At 44.2% G+C, this 22,281-nt stretch overlaps 1 protein-coding gene and 1 pseudogene across 1 annotated transcript; one reads left to right on the top strand and one right to left on the bottom strand.

Moving 5' to 3' along the window:
- Positions 1–1,441: 1,441 nt before the first annotated feature.
- On the bottom strand, positions 1,442–14,919 carry LOC116120629 (annotated as a pseudogene).
- A 1,959-nt stretch (positions 14,920–16,878) lies between these two features.
- On the top strand, positions 16,879–19,712 carry LOC116120634 (transmembrane 9 superfamily member 12). The gene is made up of 2 exons (XM_031406596.1): positions 16,879–17,060; positions 17,335–19,712. The coding sequence occupies exon 2, from the start codon at positions 17,443–17,445 to the stop codon at positions 19,399–19,401; it is 1,959 nt and encodes a 652-aa protein (XP_031262456.1). The 5' UTR covers positions 16,879–17,060; positions 17,335–17,442; the 3' UTR covers positions 19,402–19,712.
- Positions 19,713–22,281: the final 2,569 nt, after the last annotated feature.

Below are 22,281 nucleotides of genomic sequence, written 5' to 3'. Positions count from 1 at the left end.
GTATTTGGGTTGAGTTCCATGCTGAAGGTTAATGGTGGTTTTTGACTGTTTGCAGGGACAAAGAGAAAGAAGCTGAGTTGAAAGGCAAGCGGAAGCTGTTAGCTGTGCTCTGATACCATGTAAGGAATTGAGACAGAGACCAAGAGCAGGACAAAGAGAAGCAGTTCAAGACAATGACACTGCCAGAGTATGCCCAAAAAAAGAGAAAAAGAGAATAAATTTATATATTCAATATATTGTAAGCTTGTACAATTGGCCAATTTATACATCTTTGTAAATGTAAAAAAAAGGAGAGTAATGAATATAAAACATCCCTATAATTGTCCAATCAATCACTTGAATTAAGTTGATTGATTGAAACTCTAATTACTGCTTAATTTCAGCCAGCAGAGATTCAAGGAAATTAATAAAAGGCATTCCATATTTCGTCACAAACCCCATAAAGGGCCATCTGCTAGCAAACACACACTAAAGGTCACAAAACAGGAAACCTCCAGCAAGCTACCACAAGAAAACAGCCAACTGAGAGTAGCCAAAATCCAACCTCAACCACCCAGCAGCAATCTCCAGAGAACAAATCAGGTGCCAACAAAACAAGCCACACCCGGTACCACCATCAAACAACCACTTACAAAACGCTGCCAAACCATCACATAACATCAAAAACAGCCAGTAAGAACAGTCAGCAGCTTCCACCAGAAAACGGGCCATAACCAATTCCACCCCTTATTGCTGATAGCTAAAAAATCAGTCTGTGACTTTAACCAAAAGAGGAAAATAAAACAAATAAACACCCCAAACATAGGGCATATGCTGCTTCCCCAAAGATCTATCTGAACCTGGGAACTCTCCCACAAATCATCCTCCCAACCGAACCTGAGAATACCATCCTGCACAGCAACACAACCGCAGAGATAAAAAACACACCTGCACCAAAACCCAGCCAGGCAAAACAAGAAATGCTTTACGAGAAGAAACACTTCAAAGCAACAACATTTTATCATGTCATGATCAATAATTCCCCTATATAATCTCCCATTCCACTTAAAATTTCGATTTTATAATTATGGATTAATATCTCCAGAAGTAACAACATTTGATTATAAAAAGAAATGTAAATGAGGGAGAACTAACATCATGATTTTGAGATATTTAATTACTTTTCTTGTACTGAAGCATTAAATGTGGGGAGAGCGAGCCAGCTGATTGTTGATATTGAACCCAACCCATTGTTATATTTTGATTTCATATTTGACATTTAGTTGGCAACTACTTGAAAAGGAAGGAAAGGAACAAAATTCATCATATCATAGACTCATAATCAGACTCATACAAATAATACTTCGACCAACTGCAATTCAAAATTAAAATTACATCAAATCTTTATTACAAGTTATAAAATTTCAGAGTACCTAGTTACCTAACACCATATATATTGTGCTCACTGAGTCCTCTCCACTATCCTTACCGGGAAGCCATCTTTCATCTTGGCAGTCAAATGTGCAACAAACTCCGGCTCAACACCCTCTTCCATCGCTGGCACCACCTTAAACCTCTTCAAAACCCCAGACACAACCCTCTTCATTTGCAAAAATGCCATCTCTTTCCCTAAACAAATCCTAGGCCCTGCCTGAAACACCGGATACGTGTACGGATCTCTCCCCTCAAAACTCCATTTCCCATCTTCCTCTCTCTTCAACCACCTTTCTGGCTTGAACTCTGGCCAATCTTCTCCCCAAAGCTTCTCCATTCTCCCCATCCATATGGAAGGTATGACACTCGCATTCCCTTCTTCACTATGGTCCTGTCGGGCAGTACGTCGTCGTTTTCTGCTAACTTGGTGTCTGCTGGTACCGGTGGATAGAATCTCATGCTCTCACAGAGTGACGCATGAGTGTACACCATGTCTTTTATATCTTCATAAACTGGTGTGTCTGATTTTTCTTTGATTTCATCGAGAGTTTGTTTTTCAGCTTTTGGGTGTTTAGAGATCAGTTAGTGTTGATGCGTGATTTTGACACCAACTAATCGACACGTGCGAAATGTTGATTGGTCAAGAGACACACGTGATTATGGATGAAATGTAGAGTAAATGCAACAATGAGAGCTTTTTAAAGTGGTTCGGATGCTAAGGTAGCAAATCCTACGTCTACTGATAGTTTGTATTAGAATCGTGGGTCAGGTCACAACAGTGGACTAACTTACAAAAAATTCGGGAAAAGTAAATACAAAAGTATAATGATCAGAGAGAGAGAAAGCTAGTTCAGAGTGCAAGAAGGTCGAATCCTTTTAATGAAAAGATCCTTCCTTTTTATAGTGAGATGAGTGCAGATAACCATCATTAAATCTGTGGGTTGGTGCGAATGTTAGGACTAAATCCGGCTTTACGTCCCATTGCCCACCTTCCAAGCTGATTTTACGCGATTTGGAGTAGGGAAATGGACACGTGGGAACTCCACGGCGCCTTGCATGCCTGACGTGTACTTACCATTCTGACGGGAGCAGGTCACCCCCATCACGTGATTTCCCACGTCAGCCCTTGATTTCCCAAGCATAACAAAAGTCCCCTAGTTTTTAAGGTTTGAGGGTCAAACCTTGGAAACTAAGTCATGCCGTGAGTGGTGGCCCTGACCATTCTGACCTGAATGAAAGAAGCTCGAGATATGACCTTTTGCGAACATGACTTCGCGCAAACCTCGTCCGAATGACCTGACAGCCGTTGCCTAAGAGTCCTGACTTCACCGGGCGCTCCTTACCACACCTTAGAGATGGAGAACTGATGAGGTCGCTCTTGCGCTGACAGGAGCTCTGCGCATGTCAGGCGTCTGCCAGGCGCATTAAATGCATTATGTGCTGACGCGTTACTGCTTTGGCAGAGCATTAATTGCACGACGCTCCTGAAACGACAACCCTCATCACAACAATAAATGCGGCGCGGGGCGCATTTAATGCGGAGAGAGAGAAACGTCGTTTCGATTTCGAGGGGTGGTTAACGCTGGTTCGCGATCCATATAAAAGCCCAGATTTTCCAGATGAGGCCGCCAGAATCCCATTTGTCTCGAACGAAAACTCCCTGCAAATCGGAAGCCTTTCTTTCCCGATACCTGAAGCAAGAACCGTTCACGGCCACGTCCCCCAAAAGGTAAGGGTTTTTGCTCCCTCTTAATTTTTTTTTTTTTTTTTTTTAATTATTATCTGGTGGTACAATGGCGTTGCGTCATCTGATGTTTCATTGTTAGGTGGTTGGAGTCATTGTTAGGTTTTAGGGAATTTGCCCCAAGCCGCCGTACAGGGCGACGTACGATGGCTAAAATGACCTTCTGTCTGTCGGTGCTACAGACTGCGAAATGGAACCCTCAGCATCCAGATCCGAAGAAGGAGCCGGTTTGTCTTCGCAGGATGTTCCCGTGGATGAATCCCTCGAGGTTTTCTCGGTTCTCACCCGAGAAGAATTCGATAGGATAAAGAAACAGTTCAGCGTCCACGCAGAGGTGTTTCTCGACGCCACCCAGTCATCGCGGCATCCTTTCGATGGCTTGGCTGCTATCTCCGTAGAGATCTTCAAGGGTGGGGGGTTGATTCCTCTCCACCCTTTTATTAGGTCAGTCCTGGATCACTTCGGGATCGCACCAATGCAATTAACGCCAAACGCGTATGTCATCGCTGTTGCGATGTACATCGCGTGCCTTGAGAGCGGCTTGGGCGAATTAACAGCGGTGGAGCTCGGCTGTTCGTATTACCTAAAAAGGAGCAAGGAGAAAGACTCATATTATTTGTCTCGGCGATCTACCATCGCCGAAGGGATACATAGCTATCCCGGCAACGCGGGGGCCTATGAGATGAAGTTCTTCTTCTTCTGCTATGATGGCTACTGCCGCTTTCAGAAACCAAGTAGGTCCCTCTTTGCTAAATTCATTAACTATGTGAACGCCTTTTCTAACGACTTGTATTCTTTTGCAGTTAACAAGATGACCAGCCTGGACCTGCTCACCGACCTGGACAGGATTGTGTCTTTTGGGGTTCTCCCTGAATAAAGCCGGGACGCGAGGAAGCTCGTGACGACTGTGAACTTACGGAAGTACGGTTTTTTCAATGACCAGGCGTCTTTAGAGTCCTCAGAATGTAAGTTGCACACTGATTCCTTTCTGGTCGTGGAATAATTTTTGCTTAGTTACTAACACACCTTTACGCAGCGACCATGCCTCCGAAAGAATCCGAGCAGCCCCGGCGAGCACCATTCAACTTCCCTCATTCGAGGAAAGAAAGGGAAGTCGAAGCTGCTCGCCCAACGGCACAACCGGTGCGAACTGTCATGCCCTCCCAGTCTCGTCCTGACCAAGACAGAACAAGTCGCTCAGCCACCTGGTCGCCCAAGGCGGAAGGCTCCGGCCCAGCGGTCGAAGAAAAGGAAGCAGATTCAGGTCGAGGAGTCAGAGACCGAATCTGAGGAAGAGCCACTAAGGTCGTGGCGGGACGTCAGAAGGAGCCTGTAGATGAGACGGTCGCTATCGACAAGGCGAAGGACACACCAGTGCTGGATTCGCTAGGGAACCTGCCCGAATACCTGCAGCCGATAGTCTACTCTCTGCTCGAGTGTGGGCTATCGGAGTCATATGATGAGTTCTCTGATACGGGCGACGACCTGTTGACCACGTCGTTCCAGCATCTAAGTAAGGTAAACGAACTATTCTTAAAGCTTGTACGTCATTTTCATTCTAACTTCTTGTTCGCAGGTTTTGCTTGCCATGAGGATGTCCATGGAGAAAGCTTGGCTGGGGGCCGCGAAGGGGGCAAATGATCTGAAAGAGGAGATCGCGAAGCTCAAATAGAGCCTGGCGACTGTCGAAGCCAAAAGAACGCAATCGTTTGAGGCGGAGAACAGATACTTGAGCCAAAAGAAGGCCGCTATGCGGACAGTTGACTTCCAAAAGGCGGAGCTCGAACGGCGTGTGGACGAAGTAAAAGAGCTTCAGAGGACAACCGCTAGGCTCTCCAAGGAAGTCGGGGAGAAGGACCAAGAGCTCCAGACGATCTTAACACGGGCCCAGCGAGCAGAACAAGAAAGGGAGGCCTCCGAAAAGGAAAGGCTAGCTCTCGAGGCCAAACTCCAGGAGAGTCAGGAAAAAATTGCTTCCCTGATTGAAGAAATGCGGATCCAGTTAGAGGAGATCGAGGATAAGGCCGCCGACTGGGCGATCGGGTCCATCTATACCCTGCGACCAAAGAATCCAGATCTGGATATGTCCGACCTCCCATAGGGGTGGCAAGAGACCTTGCAGATTTTGGCGAAGGAAGATGATCAAGCAGCAGCGGCCGCCCGAGGATCTGATCAGGCTAAAGGTTCGGGTCTTGCTTCGAAGGTTCCCCCCACCGACCAGGCTTAGTGCGATGAGACTGACTCCATAGGGATTAATAGGGTCTTGAACAATTTTTGTACATGAAATACACCGCTTTTAATTGCTGTTCGCTTAATCATATATGAATGCAGTTTACAATTCAGTTCGTTTTACATAGGCAATATCACATGCGAATTGTTACAAGCGAACATGATAATATTTTACAATAAAAAGGAATCTAACAAAATTAAAACCTAATTTGCAATGAGAGCTGAGCTCGGGATTACTGATAGTATGGCCGGAGGTGCTCGGCATTCCAAGCTCGGGGTACTTTGGAACCATTTAGCCTTTTGAGATGGTAAGTCCCCGGTCTGATCACCTTGTTGACCCGATACGGACCTTCCCAATTGGGTCCTAATACTCCCGCGCTTGGCTCCCTGGTTCCAGGGAGAACTTCTTTTAGCACAAGGTCACCGACCTGAAAGTCTCTTCGCTTGACCTTTGAATCGAAGAATCTCTTCGCACGCTGTTGGTAGGCTGCTATCCTTAGCGGTGCTCCTCGACAAGATCCAGACTCGCTCTCATAAGTGCTTCGTTTTCATTCTCGTCGTACAAGTCTCTCCGAAGAGAACCAGTTTTCACCTCTACAGGAATCATTGCTTCGCAGCCATAAGCTAGCGAAAAAGGGGTTTCTGAGGTAGAGGTTCTTGGAGTTGTCCTGTACGCCCATAAGACCTTGGGGAGTTTCCACCTCTACAGGAATCATTGCTTCGCAGCCATAAGCTAGCGAAAAAAGGGTTTCTGAGGTGGAGGTTCTTGGAGTTGTCCTGTACGCCCATAAGACCTCGGGGAGATCGTCGACCCAATTTCCCTTGGCTGCCCCAAGCTTGGCCTTTAGAGTGTGCTTGATGGTCTTGTTGACAGCTTCAACCTGGCAATTTGATTGCGGTCTGGTGACTGAGGTAAATTTTTTATGGATGCCCAGCTCGTCGCAGAACTGCTTGAACTCCTCGTTATCGAATTGCTTTCCATTATCCGAGATGAGGGTGTGGGGAATTCCGTAGCGGCACACTATATTCTTGAAAACGAAGTGTTTCAGCTTTCTAGTCGTGATCGCGGCCAGCGGTTTAGCTTTCTAGTCGTGATCGCGGCCAGCGGTTCAGCTTCCACCCATTTTGTGAAATAATCTACCGCGATCACGACATATTTGACTCCTCCTTTTCCGACTGGCATGAGACCGATAAGGTCGATCCCCCACATGGAAAATGGCCAGGGGCTAGACATCGTTATCAGCTCGTGAGAGGGGGCTCGCGAAATGTTCGCGAACCGCTGGCACTTGTCACATTTCTTGACAAAATTGTGCGTATCTTTTTGGATCCGGGGCCAATAATACCCCTGACGAACAACCTTGTTCGCAAGAGATCGAGCAGCTGTGTGATTGCCACAGATCCCTTTGTGAATTTCCCTCATGATGTAGTCTGCTTCTTCACTGGTTACACATAGGAGGAGAGAGGCACTGAATCCTCTCCTGTACAGCTGGTCTCCGATGAGTGTGTAACGAGCAGATCTTGCTCGCAGGACCCTTGCCTCGACCTTGTCGTCTGGCAAGGTCCCATCCTTGAGGTACTGGAAAATGGGAGTTATCCAGGAGTCTGGTTGAGTCATATTTACGGCCTGTTCGGTCGAACTGATAGTTGGAGCATCGACAAACCGAATGGGAATGTTATCTGGAGCTTCTGAATCCAACAACGAGGCTATCTTTGCTAGGGCGTCCGTTATAGAATTGCTATCTCTGGGAATCTAAGTGATTTCAAAGTGCTTGAACGACCCAAGAGCGGTCTTAGCTTCTTTCAGATAGCGGACCATGTTCTCTTCCTTGGCTTGGTATTCTCCTAAAATTTGGTTGACGACCAGGATGGAGTCGCTGTAAATGCTGATCGCGATTGCACCCATTTCTTTGGCAAGTCGCAACCCGGCAAGCAGAGCTTCATTCTCAGCCTCATTGTTGGTCGCTTTAAACCTGAACCGGAGAATACCATGGATTCGAGTCCCTTCGGGGCTTACAAGGAGAAGACCCGTGCTAGCTCTTTTTCTGTTTGATGACCCGTCGACGTAAAGGTTCCAGGTCGACAGGTTCTGAATACTTTCCTGGATGGCTTCGCCAGGCTGTTGCTCGCTCGGAAGATAGGAAAATTCTGAGATGAAGTCAGCAACAGCTTGCCCTTTAATGGTCGACCTGGGCTTGTACTTTAGGTTGAACTGGCTTAATTCCATGGCCCATTTGAGCAGTTTACCCGAGACTTCTGGTTTCTAAAGGACCTACCTGAGAAGGTAATTAGTCATTACGTGGATCGTATGGCCGTGGAAGTAAGGTCGCAGCTTTCTGGATGCGATCAGTAGAGCAAAGGCTAGTCGCTCCATTTCCGGATACCGCATCTCGGAATCCGTCAGACGCTTGCTTGCATAGTACACTGGCCATTGCGCCTTTTTCTCTTCCTGCACTAGAGCTGCACTAGAGCTGCACTGACCGCGAACTGAGAGACGGACAAGTAGATGAGCAGGATTTCCTGCGGAAGAGGCTTAGAGAGGAGATGTGGCTTCCCGAGGTGTTCTTTTATACTCTGGAACGCCTGTTCGCATTTGGGAGTCCATTCGAATTTCTTGTTGGCCTTCAGAACATTGAAAAATGGTAAGCAGCGGTCTGTTAGTCTCGATATGAAGCGACTAAGTGCTGCTATTCGCCCATTTAGACTCATGACTTGCTTTTTGCTGGTCGGGCTCTCCATATCGAGCAGAGCTTGGATCTTCTCGGGGTTTATTTCTATCCCTCGCTGATTAACCATATACCCCAGGAACTTTCCTAACGATACCCCGAACGAACACTTGAGAGGGTTTAGCTTCATTCTGTACAGTCGGAGGATGTCAAACATCTCAGCGAGATGTGCAATGTGTTTTGAGGTGACCTAGGATTTGACCAGCATGTCATCCACATAGACCTCCATTGTCTTTCCGATCTGGTCAGAGAACATTCGATTAACCAGCCGCTGGTAGGTTGCGCCAGCATTCTTGAGGCCGAAAGGCATAACTTTGTAACAGTACAGCCCCCGGTCCGTAATGAAGGACGTATGCTCCTCGTGTGGCCCATACATCGGGAATTGATTGTATCCCGAGTATGCATCAATGAAGCTTAGTAGCTCGTGCCCCGAGGTGGCATTAACGAGCTGGTCGATTCTCGGCAGAGGGAAGCCGTCTTTCGAGCAAGCCTTGTTGAGGTCGCTGAAGTCAACGCAGGTCCACCACTTGCCGGTTGTCTTCTTTACCAGGACCGGGTTGATGACCCAGGTCGGGTAGAGTGCCTCTCGGATGGACCCATTCTAGAGGAGGTTTTCCACTTCTGACTTTAATGCAGCATACCGCTCCGGATCCATTACTCTTCTTTTCTGGCGAATCGATTTGGCCTCACAGTCGATGTTTAACGCATGGCAAGTGATGTCTGGGCTGATCCCGACCATATCTGCATGCTACCAGGCAAACACATCGATATTCTCAACCAGGAAGCTTATCAGTTCGGAAGCGAGCTGAGGGTTGAGACAGCTTCCAATTCTTAACACTCGGCTCGGCTCTTTTGGATCAACCGAAATCTCGAATAGATCCTTAACCGGGCTGCTGGGAGAGATTTCCTAGATTCGAGGATCTATATTATCCTCCACTGGACCAGGCTGTGGCTCGATCCGGCTGATTGCCATAGCCAAGCGAGGCACACATCGCGAAATGCCCTTTCCCTTGCCTGCCATCTACACCGCTTTTACGTAGCATTCGCGAGATGCGCTTTGCGATCCACTCACTTGTTAGTGTATATTAGTGTATGCCCTAGAAACCATTCGTATTGTCGGTTTCAGAGCATTTTGTCTTGTATCTATATATATCATAAATAATAGAAGAAAGAGTTCTTCAATTCATATATGTAAATTGCTTCCTTTATTCAGTCATGCATTTAAGATAAAGTATGTATATGAATTGTCCAGATGATTCATTTAATAGGTAAATGAATTATCGAAAAGGGTTTCCTACGGAAGCAATATAAATTTGGGCAACTATATTGCACAGTAGGCATACCGGATGCTTCCGAAAGATATCATGAGTTGATATAAGTACGGATGACGATGATAGTCATGTCACTAGGGCATTGGTATGGATTAACGGTTGGTGAACTGTTTTTCGAACGTGACCGAATAACGACAAATCACTTGGAAAAGCATGTAGTCAATGATTTATCGTTTGGTTATATCAGTGCACGATGTAGTCCTTTGACCTGAGACATTGTAGTCGGATCCGATATGGATGCGTATGGTTCATACGGTGTATAAGTACGAGACTAATCATGTTTCGTACAATAAAGCCTATTTGGTCATGCGTTGTTCATATGCGGAAACGAACGATGGTCAAGAGGGGATCCATTGACTCGAAAATATAGGATCGGGAGTACCGCTGACTCCATCCGGATTCGAGTTCCTAGACGAACATCGATAAATGTCGGAAAACTGAATCTCTGGCCAGAGTCTATTATTAGTCATACAAAAGTAAGTTTGTGATGACAAGTTCCGGACATATTGATCGACAATTCGGTAGAAGATCGAGTTTAGGATTTTGACGTTCCATGAATCCATACTCGATTAGGATATCTCAATGGAGGGACTTTACCTGCATGGTACGTATGATCTGAAATGGGTTCGATGAAGTATTTCTTCATCGTGGTTTAGGGACTATGGCACATTGCTAGATGTTTACCATAGTCGTTGGGCCTCCGGACAGGTTTCCGGATTCATCCAGAACCGGCCCACGGCTAATCCACGGTGGACCTACATGGTCACACCAATAGCCTTGGGAAGTTAGAGAAGGATGAGAGAGAGAAATGATTATCCGAAGAGGGCTAGCACCTTCCGAGGGTAATAACGGGATTTCTATGGTAATAGTTACATAGAAAACTATTTGTGACATTTTAAGGATTAAAATGGTCAAGCAATAATTAATTATATTTAATTATTATATCTTAAAGTGTTAAGATTAAATCTTAAAGTGTTAAGATTAATGAGATGAACAAAAATAACCTTTTAATAGTTAAAGGGTAAAAGGGTAACTTTATGGGTTGTCATTGTAAACTAGTTTAGTTTACATGGGCCCTTGAATAATATTGATTATTCAAAGGGTAGCATAATAAATTCATGGGGTCTCTTTATAAAATAAGATTTTATTGGGCTTTGAAGTGAAAAATAAATAATTACAAAATTGCCCAAGTATATATAAATGCAAAAGGTTGCATTTTTGTTCATAACACACATTGTTCACTCAAAGCAAAACCAAAACTCTCTCTAAAAGCCACGACCACTCTCTAAACCTCTCAAGGTGCTGTTAAAGTGTGGAGGTCTCATTACTTTGAGGCTGATCTTCATCAATCCAAAGCAAAGGAGTAGGTATAATCTCTTTTCCAAGCTTTGTTTGAAAACCGTTTTTTAGAATCCATGCTTTCATTCTCCATCTCCACCACTCTTCATGCATGCTGATTCTTTTATCACTTCCCCTATCCCCGTTGGAGTTGGGAACTTCATCTTGAGATGGTATATGGAAGTGACTGCCTTGAAGCTTCTCAACAGAGGTCGCCCTAAGATTCCATTGAAGGCCGATGGGCAATCCACGACCAAAAATTCGGTAACCCTAGTCACCTCGTCATAGTCGCCGAGCGTGACTGGGAGCTGGATCGTTCCTTTGGGGATCAGGTGGTCCCCTGTAAAACTGTAAAGAGGTATCGAGGCGGCTTCAGGTCGGCCTCGTTTAGGTTCATCCTTTCGAAAGCGGTCTGGAACAGAATGTTTACAGCGCTTCCGTTGTCCACGAGCATTCTACAGACATTATAGCACCCTATCAGGGGCGTGATCACCAGGGCATCCTCGTGAGGATGGTGCAAGCGAGCTGCTTCCTTTTCGCAGAAGGTGATCGGCTCCTCCTTTTAAGCCTTTTGTGATCGCTGCGAAGTGTTCATTACCTTGATCGGGTCGTGATATGCTTCACGAGCATGCCTTTCCTGCGCACCTCGCGTGTTTCTCGCGAGGTGCAGGCCTCCGAAGATTATGTTAACACTACTATATCCGCTGCGATCACGACGCTTTTTCTTTTGCTCCCCTTGGTTCTCTTTCGGAGTAGAGTCATCAATATACTCCTTGAAGTGCCCTTTCTTGATGAGCTCTTCGATTGCCTGCATTAGAGCTCGGCATTCATCGGTGTGATGCCCGTTGTCCCAATGGAAATGACAGTATTTTTTGCTGTTTTTGGCCACAGCAGGGGTTTTCATGGGTTCCGACTCACCGAGCAAGCTGGCCTCCTCAGATTTGTCAAGAATTACGGATATGGACACATTCAGCGGAGTGTATTGAACTTTGTCTCGGTCGCGACGAGGAACAGGAGCATGGGACCTTTTTTGCTCATAGCGTGGTTTCTTCCCTTTTCGCTGATCGTCGATGTCTCCTTTGCGATCAATTCTCCTACCTTCCCCCCAACCAGATATACTGCTTGAAGTACCGTGATCGCGATGACGGAGTGCCGCCAATGAATTCTCTATTCGGAGATATTTTTTTGCAAGGTTGTAAAATCTGGTGAGGGAAACATCGTCCTCAGCCTGTAGTTCTTTCCACAGGTTGGTTTGCGGGCGAACTCCAGCTATTATAAGTGTTCGGATAGACTCTTCGGGGGCATGAGCCACTTGTTGAGTTCCCTGTGGAAACGGTCGATGTAAGATTGCAGGGATTCGTCTCTTTCTTGCCTTATGTTGCTGAGGTAGCTCAAAGGCATCGAAAACTTTCGATTTGCTTGGAAATGTCGTAGGAACGTCGTACTCATCTGAGGCCATGAACTGATCGATCCCGCTAGGAGCGACCTTAACCACCACTTGGCATGAGAAGTCAGCGTCACGACCAAACAACGGCATTTTGCAAGATCCAAAACCTGATGGAGCTCCATCAGGTCGTTGAACTCATACAAATGATCCTGCGGGTCATGATTCCCATCAAACGGCCGCATGTCGGGCATTCTGAACCCCGACGGGGATGGAGCAGCTAGCACTTTGGGAGAGAAAGGGGATGCAGAGGTGACCTGGGTCTGCTTGTTTTGCTGCTCCCTCAACCTATCCAGAGCTCGCTGTAGCTCCTCAATTTGTGGTAACGGAGCTAATTGGGGATTGCTTTCACCCATGCGAGTTCGGCCTTCGCGATTACGGTTCAGGAAAGTTCAGAGGTCAGACTCCTCTTCGCCTCAGCCGGCATTTCTGGCTGCTCTCGACACATGCTGACTAGAGGCGTGTGAAGGCGATGGATTGTACGGGGCATTTTCACGACCCTCGCGGTGGTACGAACCGCCCCGCGAGGTGTGAGGACCACCCACATGATAGATCTCAGGATCCTTCTGTTGGCGGTGATAGGAATCATCGTGCCCGGTACTTTTGCTCGGGTTCACCTGTGACATGGCATGGGACAGCTCGGGATTCACTTTTTCGTCGAATCTCAGCTTTGTCGGCACCCTGCTTGGGGCACGGTTTGTGTTCGCTGGTCCTTAGGAGCGTGTAGGCTTGTTTTTTGCCACTTGCTTGCCCTTACGTCTACGCGCTGCAGTGCTCGTGGCACAGGCTATTTCCCTCTGCCGTGCTTTCATGCGACTTGCTGGCGTTTCTGGCGGTTGCACCACCCCAGCTGTTCTAGATGATATGCCTTGGTCCAAATGGTCCAGCCTCTGGTTGACCGTCTGGAGAGTATTGTCGAACCTCTCCAGGTAGCTTCTGATGGCGGGGTCAAGCTGCGAAGCTGCCGGGATATCTACCGCAACATTTTGTGAAACTAGAAGTATCCTGGAAGGGGTATCCCCCTGGGTTAGGGGAACTCCCTCAACGCGCTGGTTGGCTTGCTCAAGTTCAGATTGGTGGGCCATTTGTTGCTATAGGACCAGTAGGTTGAAGATTCTCCTGATGAAGGATGAACACTAAACCAGGCCCTCCTTCTAGCGCCAAAACTGTTGATGCGTGATTTTGACACCAACTAATCGACACGTGCAAAACGTTGATTGGTCAAGAGACACACGTGATTATGGATGAAATGTAGAGTAAATGCAACAATGAGAGCTTTTTAAAGTGGTTCGGATGCTAAGGTAGCAAATCCTACGTCCACTGATAGTTTGTATTAGAATCGTGGGTCAGGTCGCAACAGCGGACTGACTTACAAAAAATTCAGGAAAAGTAAATACAAAAGTATAATGATCAGAGAGAGAGAAAGCTAGTTCAAAGTGCAAGAAGGCCGAATCCTTTTAATGAAAAGACCCTTCCTTTTTATAGTGAGATTAGTGCAGATAACCATCATTAAATCCGTGGGTTGGTGCGAATGTCAGGACTAAATCTGGCTTTACGTCCCATTGCTCACCTTCCAAGCTGATTTTACGCGATTTGGAGCAGGGAAATGGATACGTGGGAACTCCACAGCGCCTTGCATGCCTGACGTGTGCTTACCGTTCTGACGGGAGCAGGTCACCCCCATCACGTGATTTCCCACGTTAGCCCTTGATTTCCCAGGCATAACAGCCAGAAATACCATGTCAAAGCTACCGATGTGGTGTCTCGGCCGGCCAGTGTAAAGCTGATGATTATGTCACTAACAAATTTTTCGTCGTATTGATCGGAGCTCAAGAATCGTGACAAAAGATCCATGGATTCAGGCGAGGAGTTTTCTTTAAGTTGTTGTTTCTTTTCTTTTATGATGTTTCTAGAAAATTCCTGAACCTCAGAAGTCGCAATTTTCAGACGCTTTTCAGAACCAATATTGAGAACTCGTTTTATCTTCCAGAGTATTAGTAAAGGTGCGTGAAATCTTTCGCTGCTAATCCTAACACCTTCGTCAAAAGCTCGTGCGAACTTAGCTTCTGGAAAAGACGGCAACAGGTACTCAGGATCGTACCCGAAAGCAATCTTGCATATATTATCAAACGCAAACCTTTGAAGAACATCTTGAAAATCGAGGACGTCCTTGTTGGCTGCAGCCCGCTCTAATATGGGAATAAGGCGATCAGAGAGCTCGGTTTCAACAACGGTTTCAACAAATTTACGGAGAGATTTGGTGTTGAATTCGTGGCTCGAAATTTGTCTTTGGAACTTCCATTGTTCGCCGTCAATATTGAAGATGCCATTGCCAAGAAAGTCCAAGAGAGTTGTTCGGAATTCTCTGCCTTTTGGGTAGTTGTAGAAGTTAGTTTTGAGAATATGCTGGACATTGGCTGGATTAGCAGTCAAGTAAGTGACGGTGCCCAGTACCTTGGGCAAAGCAAATGTTGCAGTGGGGGTGTTTTGGAGAATGGAAGTAGACCACTGGATTAATTGGTTTCGGTTTGCTAAAATGGAGAAGAAGGAGCCCACTAATGGGTAGGATTTGGGGAAAATATCAGAGGAAGGATATGATGATCCTTTAGATTTGGTGGTTCTGGCTTTGGTGATGAGAAAGAAGACAAGTAATGGGAGACGGAAAAGGAGAAATGAAGTTAAAAGCTGAAGCGACATGTTTGGCTAGTGTTTATATGGAAACGGGAGGTTATGCATTGAGAGAAAGTCGGGTGGTGGTATTTATAAGGTGTCCAACGGCCGTTGATCGGTCAAAAGGCTTGGACAGACATCTCATCAGTCATGTTTCTAGATTTCATTTTTGGGTGAATAAAAAATAGTAGGAAATATGTGGGAATAGTTGATGGATATCAAAAGTGAATGCCTGAATGGGAGTCTGTTGGTGGGGTGGCCCAGAAATTGTTTTCGCCTGTCAGTTGCCATTACTTGCAAATTGGCTCAAAGGATCTGTAGAAGTGTGAACTCAAGAAATCACTTTCCAAAGCCATTTTCAATATGTTACTGGAAACTATTTAGAACATGACTGATAACGTTTGCAAGATCGTCACTATACAGCCACCTGTCATAAATTGTCACAACTTTAATTGCATCAAGCAGCTTATCAGTATTCAGTCGTAGACACTAGACACGCTTCCTGGAATTCTAGATGATTAATATTTGAAATTTAAATCCCCATTTTTAAAGTGTTTCATTGTTTTTAATTTTATGAGTTTTTTTTACCAGGAGTATGGGAGCATCATAAGAGCCATGGGCCTTGGATCGAATACAAAATGGAAAAAATTACAATTAGGAAGCCCTACGGTTGAATAGTGTATTGTACGCTTAATATTTTGTTTGCAGCTGCATGGAAAGAATCATTTATTGTAAGAGGACGTTTAGTTCAGCGAATGTTGAATTACTAGAATCTTATATTACCTTGAAGATTACTGAGAATCTTTAGGAAAATATGTTTGGTTAATTGGTGTGTATGTTATATTAATATGTTTGGTTAGGGGGAATAAATTGATAGGTATGTTATTTAAATTACTAAATTGTCCTCTTTTTAAATATTAATATAATATTAATTTTATTATTAATTTTTGAATAATTTTTTAACCCCCAATATTTCAGATTTAGCTAAAACACCCCCGCTTATATAAAACTTTAATTTATGACGAAATCATCCCCACCCCTTGCCACCACCTGCTGCCACCGCAAACTACCGTCGTCGGAAAGTCGCCGGAGTCCCTAAAAAGATCAAGATTCGGTGGGAGGCTCCGAGAGGCTTCGATATGACCATTTTCGGCCATCAATATGGCTTGAAACGACCATATCGAAGCCTCCCGGAGCCTCCCACCGAATCTCGTTCTTTTTTAGGGACTCCGGCGACTTCCCGGCGGCAGTCCGTGGTGGTTGGCCTGCTGTCGGCAGTGGTGGCTGGGTGACAGTGGTGGTCTGTAAATTGTTTTAAATATAGGGGTATTATTGTCTAAAATTTTAATAAAACAAGGGTAAAATTGAAATAGGATATTAATGTACATTTATTTTAAAATAGGGGCATTATTGTCCAAAATTTTTATTAATAAGGGATAAGATACCTAAGAAATTTGAGGTAATCAGATTACCTCCAATATTACCAATAGTAGTTACTATTGGTATTTGAAGATTACCGGTACCTTATATTACTTGACAATTAAACATGATAATCAAATAATATAAGATGACTTAACCCCAATAATCTCACATAACCTCCAACCAAAGGCCTCCTACGAGTAATACTATATAAACAATCATTTTTTATAAACTTTCTTTCACAACTTTAACGTGGTAATTCGTAATTGGTCAGTTCGTAGTTAATTAGTGAAATTTATATGGGATCCGTCATGAATTAACTAATTATAAACTATTACGTCAAGATTGTGAGAGAGGGTTATTGATGTAGTATTATTGTTATTGTAAATGGATACTACATTGTAACCATTCCCGAAGGCTGGCCCAAGAAACTGCGAATAGGCTGGCCCATTCCATAAATATAACATTCGCGAAATCGAGTGTCAAATCTAACCACGAGATCTAACTCGAGTTAAAAACTACCCGAAAAAACTAATCACAACATTTAGCATTTCTATCGTTTTATTACTCACTTTTCACTTTAATTCAACCTAATATAAAACAACACCCATGCTCTCCTTCTCTTTCAGAAACCATCTCCTCTCCAACCAATTAAACTAACGCACCACACCCTCTGCTTCATTTTCACACATTCGGATCCTTCCCAGATTTCTGCCCATCTCCAATTTATCTCTCCAGATTTGCTTCAGGTACGCTTCTATCACTTCACTCTTATTGCTTGTGTGAGCTTTCAAGGATTCGTCATTTATATTTATGAAGCTTGATCTATTTGTTGTTAATTTGTAGATTTTGTATGTGTTGTTTGCATGTGACTTAATTTGATCTGATTAAAATACAACATGTCGGTTTGTGGATCTATGCATGTTTGTTAAGACTTAAGAGTAGAAATTTGTTATTAGTTTACTTGTTTTTATACAAGAGATGATGTTGAGAGGTTGACAAAATTAAGTTTGTTGGATGTAGATTTCGTGTTGAATGCGCATGTTAACGTCGTTTGAGAGAAAATATGGAGTGTTTGCATTATTTGGTTGATTTGAGCGGGCATTTTTGTCACTGAAACCGAAGAAGAAAATGCCCACAATTAATTGGGCTTTTCTCCTTGTGTTGTTGTTCCTGCAAGTTTGCAATGGGTTTTATTTGCCCGGAAGTTATATGCACACGTACTCAAATAGGGAGCCCATATTTGCCAAAGTTAATTCATTGACTTCCATTGAGACTGAGCTTCCGTATAGTTACTATAGTTTGCCTTATTGTACACCACTTGGTGGGGTCAAGAAAAGTGCGAAGAATCTTGGAGAACTCCTTATGGGAGATCAGATTGATAACTCCCCATATCGGTTTCGTATGAATCTGAATGAGACAATTTTTCTTTGCATTATGAATCCATTGAGTGAGCATGAGGTTAAGCTTTTGAAACAGAGAACACGGGATTTGTACCAAGTGAATATGATTTTGGACAATTTGCCTGTGATGAGATATGCAAAGCAAAATGGGGTTACTATTCAGTGGACTGGATTCCCAGTGGGGTATACTCCGGCTAATAGTAATGATGATTACATTATTAATCATCTCAAGTTCACTGTTTTGGTTCATGAGTATGTGGGGAGTGGGGTTGAGATTATCGGTACTGGTGAAGAAGGTATGGGTGTGATTTCAGAATCTGATAATAAGAAGGCCGCTGGATATGAGATTGTTGGTTTTGAGGTTGTACCTTGCAGTGTTAAGCATGATCCAGAAGTTATGACAAAACTTCACATGTATGATAACATAACAACAGTGAAGTGCCCCTCAGAGCTTGACAAGTCTCAAATAATAAGGGAGCAAGAGAGAATATCATTCACATACGAGGTCGAATTTGTCAAGAGCAGTACAAGATGGCCATCTCGGTGGGATGCTTACTTGAAGATGGAAGGTGCTCGTGTCCACTGGTTCTCAATCCTTAATTCATTGATGGTGATAGTTTTCCTGGTTGGTATAGTGTTTGTCATATTCTTGAGGACTGTGAGAAGGGATTTGACAAGGTACGAGGAATTGGACAAGGAAGCTCAAGCACAAATGAATGAAGAACTTTCTGGCTGGAAGCTTGTTGTGGGTGATGTATTCAGAGAACCAGATCATTCAAAGCTTCTTTGTGTGATGGTTGGAGATGGAGTTCAAATTACTAGGATGGCGGTTGTCACAATTGTTTTTGCAGCCTTTGGTTTCATGTCACCAGCTTCACGAGGAATGCTATTGACAAGGATGATATTTCTATATCTTTTCTTGGGTATTGCTGCTGGTTATGTTGCTGTACGTATGTGGAGAACCATCAAGGGAACCTCTGAAGGATGGAGATCAGTCTCTTGGTCTGTTGCGTGCTTCTTTCCTGGAATTGTCTTTGTTATTCTAACAGTATTGAACTTCATTCTTTGGGGCAGCAAGAGTACTGGTGCCATTCCCATTTCTCTCTATTTTGTGCTCTTGTCACTTTGGTTCTGCATTTCTGTGCCGCTCACTCTATTGGGTGGATTCTTTGGGACCCAAGCTGAGGCAATTCAGTATCCTGTACGAACCAACCAGATTCCTAGAGAAATACCTGCTCGCAAGTATCCATCATGGCTTCTTGTTCTTGGTGCAGGAACTCTTCCATTTGGAACCCTATTCATTGAACTTTTCTTCATTCTCTCCAGCATCTGGCTAGGAAGGTTCTATTATGTGTTTGGGTTTCTGCTGATAGTTTTGTTATTGCTGGTTGTTGTTTGTGCGGAAGTATCCGTGGTTCTTACATACATGCATCTTTGTGTTGAGGATTGGCGGTGGTGGTGGAAGGCATTCTTTGCTTCAGGTTCAGTTGCACTCTATGTGTTCCTGTACTCGATCAATTACTTGGTCTTTGACCTGCAGAGTTTGAGTGGGCCGGTGTCTGCTGTACTTTATCTTGGTTATTCGCTGATTATGGCAGTTGCTATCATGTTGTCCACTGGCACCATCGGCTTCCTAATGTCTTTCTACTTTGTCCATTACCTATTCTCATCCGTGAAGATTGATTAAAAGTTACCGTTGTTGTGATTCCTCATCGAACTGTGAATCTTCATAGACTGGGTGGAGAAAACTCCAGTACGTAGAGAAGGAGTTTTCTTGGTTCATCATTAGAAGACATGATAGATTTAGAGGTGGTGATTTTCTGTCTTATTACCCTCTATATTGGCATTTCGTTATTCTCATTTTAACTAGTTTTGAGCTACATTTGAATTACGCGTCCCAGTTTACATTAGTTGCTCTACAAAATTGTGATTGGTTAGTTTTTCTATCATTGTATTTTGTTTTCATTTTATCATTCAAGAGACACGGTTAAATGGTCATTTTATCTATCACCACAGTTTAATTCCCTCTTGGAAAGTGTGTTGGTACAGTGAATTTTATCTAAATGGATGTTGCTACTCGCTACGGCTTCGATTATTTACGTTTTTATAATGGTATTCTATTCTGAATAGGATTTAATCACATAGAATAGAATTTTAAAAATATGTTCGGTGTATTTTTTTAAATTTAGATTATTTTTTAACCCTCTTTTAAATTTAGATTATTTTTTAACCCTCTCCACCCCACCCCACCTCACCCCACAAATAAAAGTTTATAAATTAAGAAAAAAAACTCTTCCACCCACCTAATTATTGCAATCGACCATCACCATCAGACAGTGGTCAGAAATCATTGAAATGACATACAATTAATTGAATTTGATCGATCGTGCATCGATTTAGCTAAATTTACTATGAGATTTGACCGTTGATCGATTTAGCTAAATTTACTATAAGATTTGACCGTTGAGGACCACATCTTGCTAGCAAATATGTATTTTATTAGATTGGATATGATAGTTGGGGTGGGGGATATCAATTGGAGATTATGTAAAGTAAGTTGAATCCGTTTTTTTCCCATTCGAAATATATGGGTTAACTTATGGAGTTGACGACTTTTTTCCAATCAAATAATGGTGTAATGACACTTTGGCTTTCAAAATACAAATTTATTACCTAAACATTAGATTTCGTTAACAGTTTTCCGTAAAAATATTGATATTCACTGTAAGATCGAAATACCCCCACCAAAGACCAATCCCCAATCCCTAGCCACTGCAATTTAAAGTTTCGCGCGCCTCAGCCTAAATTCTGACCGATTCCAACACCGAAAATTGACCCCGTCCCCACCATTCAACTCACTGAGGTCGCCCCACCAAAACCCCCCCTCACCCCCACACACAATCACTCCTCAATCGTCGAAGCCACTTGGAGTGGGGCAATTTGTCGAGCAATTGGTGTGCACCAACGAAGGAGTGCCAAATGGCCGCCGTCGGCAATGGAAACAGCCTAGAAAACCAACACAATCATCCCTCAAACATTCAATAAGCCCAAACAGACGCAATGAAACATCAAATCGAAGCCAATTTCACAGGAAAATAAAAACCCAATCACGGCGATGGAGGCGAGTTCGGCCGACGATCGATGGGCTAACAGGTGACGGGGTTTGGGGGGTTTTGTAGTGTGGAGTTCGGTGGTTCGAATGGTGGTGTTGGATTGGATTTTGGCCGCCATTAGCCACTATAATTTGGTTTAGAACACGAAACCCTAACAAGGCGATGGTTGGTGAACGGTGGGAGGAGAGGATTGGAAACGTTGGGGGTTTTGGTTTATGGAGGATGGGGAAGCTGGTGGAGGGGTGGAGGAAAGTCAACAACATCGGATTCTAGCCAAAACAGTCTGGAGAAGGGGATGCGCGCATGAGGACTCCAATGGTGGGTTCGATGAGGACCGTGGAAATGCCGGAATTGGCCAACGATGAAAAAAAGGCAGTCGAGGAAGGGAGATGAAGAAGAAGATGATCAATTAATTTACATTGACCATCTTGCCCTTATTTATAAGACACTTTTGACTATTCTGTAATTCTCTATAGAATAATACTTTGGGTACTAATGGATGAGTACTAATATGTGTACTAACTAAAGCATAGTACCCGTACTATGCGCATAGTACGGGTACTATGCTTTAGTTAGTACACATATTAGTACTCATCCATTAGTACCCAAAGTATTATTCTATAGAGAATTACAGAATAGTCAAAAGTGTCTTATAAATAAGGGCAAGATGGTCAATGTAAATTAATTGATCATCTTCTTCTTCATCTCCCTTCCTCGACTGCCTTTTTTTCATCGTTGGCCAATTCCGGCATTTCCACGGTCCTCATCGAACCCACCATTGGAGTCCTCATGCGCGCATCCCCTTCTCCAGACTGTTTTGGCTAGAATCCGATGTTGTTGACTTTCCTCCACCCCTCCACCAGCTTCCCCATCCTCCATAAACCAAAACCCCCAACGTTTCCAATCCTCTCCTCCCACCGTTCACCAACCATCGCCTTGTTAGGGTTTCGTGTTCTAAACCAAATTATAGTGGCTAATGGCGGCCAAAATCCAATCCAACACCACCATTCGAACCACCGAACTCCACACTACAAAACCCCCCAAACCCCGTCACCTGTTAGCCCATCGATCGTCGGCCGAACTCGCCTCCATCGCCGTGATTGGGTTTTTATTTTCCTGTGAAATTGGCTTCGATTTGATGTTTCATTGCGTCTGTTTGGGCTTATTGAATGTTTGAGGGATGATTGTGTTGGTTTTCTAGGCTGTTTCCATTGCCGACGGCGGCCATTTGGCACTCCTTCGTTGGTGCACACCAATTGCTCGACAAATTGCCCCACTCCAAGTGGCTTCGACGATTGAGGAGTGATTGTGTGTGGGGGTGAGGGGGGGTTTTGGTGGGGCGACCTCAGTGAGTTGAATGGTGGGGACGGGGTCAATTTTCGGTGTTGGAATCGGTCAGAATTTAGGCTGAGGCGCGCGAAACTTTAAATTGCAGTGGCTAGGGATTGGGGATT

This window comes from Pistacia vera, unplaced genomic scaffold, assembly GCF_008641045.1.
Source record: "Pistacia vera cultivar Batoury unplaced genomic scaffold, PisVer_v2 Contig940, whole genome shotgun sequence".
NCBI lineage: Eukaryota > Viridiplantae > Streptophyta > Magnoliopsida > Sapindales > Anacardiaceae > Pistacia > Pistacia vera.
The sequence above is the reverse complement of the archived record's forward strand: the minus strand, read 5'-3'. Positions and strand labels throughout refer to the sequence as shown.